Source organism: Morone saxatilis, unplaced genomic scaffold (assembly GCF_004916995.1).
Source record: "Morone saxatilis isolate NCDOM2014 unplaced genomic scaffold, NCSU_SB_2.0 Contig0, whole genome shotgun sequence".
In the NCBI taxonomy this organism is placed as follows: Eukaryota; Metazoa; Chordata; class Actinopteri; family Moronidae; genus Morone; species Morone saxatilis.
Genome location: NW_023339650.1, coordinates 15,131,502 through 15,138,138, shown reverse-complemented (window position 1 = coordinate 15,138,138; position 6,637 = coordinate 15,131,502). Strand labels below are relative to the sequence as shown.

General features: G+C 39.8%; 1 protein-coding gene across 1 annotated transcript in view; it reads left to right on the top strand.

The window, feature by feature from the left end:
* Nucleotides 1-1,447: 1,447 nt before the first annotated feature.
* The window catches only part of asap1b (ArfGAP with SH3 domain, ankyrin repeat and PH domain 1b), a gene marked incomplete in the record, with an annotated part of 39,625 nt that continues 34,435 nt past the window's right edge, over nt 1,448-6,637 (top strand). Inside the window, 3 exon segments of the mRNA XM_035657008.1 lie at nt 1,448-1,577; nt 3,565-3,708; nt 6,393-6,538. Coding sequence (XP_035512901.1) covers nt 1,448-1,577; nt 3,565-3,708; nt 6,393-6,538 — 420 coding nt within the window.

Genomic DNA, 6,637 nt, shown 5'->3' with positions numbered 1-6,637 from the left:
TTCGATGGAGTCTGCTTGGCGTCACTGTCATAGGAAATAATTAACATTATTATATATATCTGAATTTATTTCTGTAGTAATGATTATTTAATATATATAAAAATGTCTGTCACATTTCCCCAGAGCTCATGATGACATCTTCAAATGTTACGTGTCGTCTAAAACCCAAAAATATTGATTTAAATATCAAAAAAAGCACAGAAAAGCAGCAAATTGGAAAAGAGGAATGGTTTAAAAAACATCATATTCTGCATGTGGGACTGAAAACCTTTGCTGAGCTACCTAGTTAGCTATGGTGGGTAGCGCTTGTGCTACCTGTTAACAGTCACTTTTTTAGCTAACAGCTGCGCTAGTTGTACGCTGACAACCAACGCTTTATCACCTGCTACTCTATGGTTAAGAGTTCACTAAGAGGTTAACAAACACAGCCAGTATAGGTGACTAATGGTAGAGCCACAGTACCACTATGAATCAGCCTTTAGTCACCTATGCTGGCTGTTTTTTGCCATAACCCACACAAGTTGCAGACAACACTGCCAAAACGGTAGATGATGGTGGAGATTTTAAGCCTGAAACTAAAAACTATCCCTTGTTTCTGTTCTGAAACTATTCCTTGTTTCTGTTCCTCTGTCGTGGGTTTTCCCCTCTGCTGCACGCGAAACGAAAGGGGCCGTGTCGGTCTGTTGAAGAGGAATTCTTGGACAACATTATTAACTCATTTGGGTTTTGCAAGTGGACCAATCACAGTTGTTATTGTGACATGTTATTAGATTTCTGGAGAGGTCAGTCTATAGGGTGCGAGGTAACGTCGTACCCACGGCGTGCATACCTACAGCTTCAATTCAATACAGAAGTAAAAATTGGGCTTAATGGTATTAGCTTGTCTTGTTGGACTGTTAAACCAACCACCAGTGTCGGAGAGCACCAAAGCTACACAAAACAAATCTGTTTATTGTATCACTCAACAGAAAACATCTCTTAATGTGAAATAGCTTCAGTGCCATCTTCTCCGAGTAGCTTGTAGTGTAGCTCGCTGCTGTCAGTAAAAGTATAATGTAGCTTAACAGCTTCCAGTGTAGAACAACAATTAGGCACTCACGTTGGCAGACAGAAGCTTTTTGAGTAAAGCAAGAAGAGCAGCTTGAGTTTGACTTGATGTGAGACTGCCAGCCAGTACAGACTGGAGTAATAATATGGATAACACTGAGTGCTTCCCGGAGTTAGCCATCTCGCTCGTGTTATCAGAGAACGGGGTTACAGGATAAGTAACCTTAAGTTTTCAGTGAGTCAGTTTCATACTCTTTGAAGATTCTCATTATAGCAATTATGAAGATAATAGCATATACAGACGACGGAGACAATATTGAGATAATGGTACCATCAAATTTTAATGTTGGCACAGGCCTGTTTGGGCCACAGTTCAGCCAAACAGGCACAGGGCTAAGTAATGAGGCAGTGTGGGGTGGTGCTGGGCAGCAGAGTCTGTTCCCATGTGCAGCGGGGATCAAAGGGCCCGGCCCTCGCAGAAAGGGCCCTGCGGCGACAAACTACTGCTGCCATAATTGGGGAAGAGCCATGTAAAACTGTCCAGGGGAGGCCAAGGACGGCTTAATTATGTTGTGAAATTTAATTAGTCCACTCTTGTGTGTGTGCGTGCATCTGCTCTTAACCGGCTGACCTTGATGTAATGGTGGTTTTGCTGGTGTTTATCATCCATTACGAGCAAACATGGCAGAGTTATGGTTCCATTCCCTTTTGGTTGAGATGGTCTGGATGTGAAATCATCGTACTGTCAGAATAAATTAGTGTTAAAACTACCAGGACGGACTCACATTATAAATCTTTTTAGTCGAGACGGGTAATTCAGGTGTGCGTTTGCAGTTTTTCAATTATCTCAGCTTTTTTCTTGCTGTATATTAACTCATTTTAGATGTCACAAAGGCAGACGGCGTTCAGTATGACGGGTGATTTTCATATCGTTGCTCTCGTGCGCGCTGAGAAGAGTCTCCAGGTTGTTTTAGCTCACAGCAGGAATACATGCTTGACCTCCTTTCCTGCTTATTGTTGTAACTGCAGTCTCATATTCTCCCAACAAAATAATCACCTTCCTTTTATTTTATCACAGATGGTAATCAGGGAAATAAGACAACTAATAAATGATAGAAAGGTAATTACAGGGAAGGTGACAGCGACTTATCACTTGTTTAAACATACATTTTGGACAGATAGTGATAGTGGTCATACTAACATGATACTAGCATGATGTGCATGCAAGTAAAAAAACCTATTGATCAGTGAGTGTTTGCTGTATTTATTGGATCTGGGGCAAATATTATACAGGATAATTTCCAGTAAGTGTTGCAGGTTAAGTGGCTTTTATTTTATTTTAGCTGAAAGTGATAGTAGATAGAGTTGTAGATAGATAGAGTTGTTGCATTTTCACTTTCCTAGAAGCTTTTAAACAACTTTTCAAAGGTTTATATCTGCCGATGGTAAATAATTCTATTATTATAACCATATAATATAATAACATGACATAAATGCATTGAGAATTACAATGTTTAAACAATTAAGAATAGAATAAGAACAGAAAAAAACACAAAATAGTTCAAGGCATCTAAAAACATGCACAAGTGTGCTTTCAAGGGAGATTTAAATATGCTATACAGATAAGGCAGGAACATGGCAGGCAATAAGTTATTTGAAGAGCATTAAAAAAGAAAAAACAAGGCTATAAAATCTAAAACGCTATAAAAATTGAGTTCAAATGTGACATGTCTCCCTTGAATGAAATGGACTTGTGTTTAGGCTTAATCAGGCCACAAATCAACCGTGCAGCATGCGAAATGAGCTCCAATGTGGTGTAACTTCAGATGTTGTTGATATTTTCTCTGGCAGGGAGGGAACTGAGCAATAGGGGCACATGATGAGTTTTTCTTACATGTGGACGGTGTTTATGATGATGAATTTTCCTTGTGTGAAGCAGTTTTTTTTGTGTGTAAATCAGTTCAAGGGTCACACCAGCGTTGCTTTGTCTTAAATAGCTTTGTAGGATTTTCTCTAAATACAACCGACGTGCACTATCGTTGAATGAGTAACCAGCAGTGCTGTGATCTATAGCATCTGTGGAGTGTTTTCTGTTTGTGTTAGTCGTTATTTTACCTCCCTGGCGCTTTTGATGCTGAACTCTGAGCATTAATCTCTTATTACTATTGCAAAGAAGTGGGACAGATAACTCATAGTAACAGTAGGTCAGCGGCAGTGTTTATTTTTCTTGCATTTAAATGTTTCATTGTGAATAATTATTGTAATAAATGGCTTAAACATGTTAAAAAATTGGATATATTGCCTATTAGAGAGCACAAAGGTTTTGCTCCGGCAGTCAGCAGTGTTGAGATAATGATTTATACCCCACTAAGGTCAAGCACTGTATTGTGAGCACTCTGCTCAGCTTTATGGAGTATTGATGCTTTGAACAACTGAGCAAATATTGTTGTTCTTATGCCAAAGTTGCTGTAGCGTTAAAGTAAAAATGATCGTTGCTGTCTTTTGATGTGTTTCCAGTATGTTCTCAAATGATGAAACAAATTCAGAGTTTCCTTTTTTTAAAAGCGTCCTCTCCTTCTTTTTCTCAGGCGTTGGATCAGGACCGAACCTCCCTGCAAAAGGTGAAGAAATCAGTGAAGGCGATCTACAATTCAGGACAAGGTGAGACTGTTTCTAAAGTTATCATGCTCATACGGGTTGGCTACGTGTTCACAAACCCTTTGAAAAACAAAAAATCCCCAGAGGAAAGCCCAGGATTTCTTAAATATCTTTAATAAAAATGCCTCTTTTTTTGTCTGGAACATTGCCTTTTGTGGGACAGATGGTGTTTTGTGTGTGTATTTAGGCTGTCCCAGAAACCAACACCTGAGTTTGTTTTGCTCGTTGCTGTGACATGGATCCTCAGTAATTTTCCACTGAATACTTTTGAGAGCAGCCTCCTCCCTGTAAATTGACAGTTTCAGATGTTTGTCCTACAAAAAAAGTTTGTTTGTTCTTCACAAAAAAAGGCAGCTGACCTTACTTTAATTCTGACTCTCTGGATGAGAAACTCCAAACAACTGGAATCGCTTTTTAAAGTCGAGCGTCTAATAAACAACAGTTAATTACTTTGGCTGGATTTTGTTATCGTGAGACAAATACTGTGTGTGATCTAAAAATAGAAATAAGAATGGGATGTTTGTGCTATCTTGGAAATGTAATGAATAGTTAGAGCCAAGGCCGTAGCCAGGATTTTATAAACACATCATGAGTCATGATCCTTCCTGTTGATTTGGCGACACCTGTGGTTACAGGTGGTAACAGCAAGTGCATTTTAAAACTACAGCAGCTGTTGTATCTGTTAACTGTTTGCAGCCACACAAACTCACGTTGTTTTATTAAAGACGTTGGTCAATAATTGGCCTTTTCCCATCATGCCTGAGTAACTGGGGGTTTTATTTCATGATGCACTCGGCCAAAGTAGTTTTCCACTCAACAGCAGGACGCAGTAAAGTCGGTTACCTTGCTGAGCAGTGCATCTGTCACCTGCAGCTCTATGTCTAACAGATGTCTGATCTACTACCTGTAATGTTAGAAAACTTCAAAACTTCAAATAATACCAAAAGTTACCGTGACACATTTTGATGAACAATCCTAAACAAGGCTAACCTCTGTGAACACGAGATCCAGAAGAAATACCAAATATCCTTGAAATAAGTTATATTTAAAAGTATTTTTTAAATTGTATCTAGCTGCTGACTCAGATCGTTAACCTGGGTGCGTATTTTGTTCAAAATTTGAGGATAAGCTGTGCGGTTAGACATATAATAACAAATAAAAGAAATTCTACTATGTTACGATTAGATAAAGACTCTAGTAAAATGTAGTCAATCCGCCAGAGACACAGCTCAGCTCTGCTGAGTTAAAATCGACTGTGTTGAGAACAGCCAAGCACACCACAAAAGCAAGCTAACGCGGGGTGTCCCGTAAATGCTGAGGAGTTAAATGTGTCAAAAGTAGATCTGCTGGTAAATTATAGGACCGTTTGTGAGCAAGTGCTGTCCTGTGCTGTCAGGAAAACCCCTGGAAAATGTTCTGGAAAGGTCCTGGGAAATGTGGGGCACCATGAACATCACGTTTCCTTGCTGCTTTTTCACAATGTTGATACAGCAGCAGTAGAAAATGTTCAGTTTGCAGTAACATAGTTGAGCTCTGATACAGTGTTAGGAGTGTAAACAGTGAGGCTGATATGAGTTGGATTATTTAATCTTTTGTTGGTCCATAAAATACCCACCGAAAGACATTATAAAAAAAAAAGGACATGACTTCATTGTCCTCAGTGGTAACTACTGCGCGATTTGGACTATATTTTGATTTCCAGTATGACAAAAGTTCAAAATGGCTGCTGCAGGAATAAGCTCTACAGGGTGCTTGTCTCACCTGACCTCCCTCTTCACTTTTGGCAAAAGTCTAAACATCCCTCCCCGTCCAGCTCCTCTCCATCTCTCACTTAACGACAAGGACAGATGGATGCCGCTGTTTGACTGACGGCTCCCGTAGAGTTGAATAGACCTGGAGGAACCACACATCTTGTAACACTGACATTTGCTGTACATAAAGATGACGTTACCGTGGTTAGGATTTCTAAAAAACAAAAGTCTGGAATGGCAGCGATCAAACATCACGGGTTAAGGTCACATGTGTCTGTCATTGTGTTGCAGCACCGATGAGGAACTTTCCGTGGTCGGATCTGTTGGCTGTTTCTGCCACATCTGTGTTATTATGAACATCTCTTAGAAGATTTACAAACCTGTTTGTTCGAGGTGTTTGCCTCGAGAACAAAGGGGTGTATCACTGACATGTTTAATCCTCAGACCTTTTATCTTCTCTACATCTTCTTCTTGTTATAAAAAAATATCTTCTGTAGATAAAACAGTTCCTTTATTCAGGTGATTATACACTGATAAAAGCATACTTATGAATTATATTCAATTTCTGCCAATAGAGCCTCCTAAACGTTACACACTAGACCTTTAATACATTGCTCCCAGTGCTGAATGTGTATTTTTTAACTGTTTTAAAAACATATTTTTATTTATCTGACTGGACATTTAATGCCAACTTTTGGTACTGGACAGTTTTTAATATTCAGGGCTATGGACACATCAAGCTAACTATCTATAGCCTCTTTCAGAAAATGTGTGTATGTGGCTTTAATTGACTACCTTTGTGACTGTTGCACCTACAGTATACATCCTATCAAAGACTGCAGGCCACTTCCAGTCCTTTATGGGTGTTAATCATGCTAATCGCCAGAATTCAGGGCAGATCAACTGACTGGTGGTTGGCCTTTCTTCTCCACACAGACCACGTCCAGAATGAAGAGAACTACGCCCAGGCTCTGGACAAATTTGGCAGCAACTTCATCAGCCGGGACAACCCGGACCTGGGAACGGCCTTCGTCAAGTTCTCATCCCTCACGAAGGAGCTGTCCGCCCTACTGAAGAACCTGGTAAATTCAACATATCAACACGTCTAATGTCATTAAAATGAACAGCTCGTACTACATTGTGCCCCGGATTTGACCTCACGTGGATAGGAAAGGGGGAAA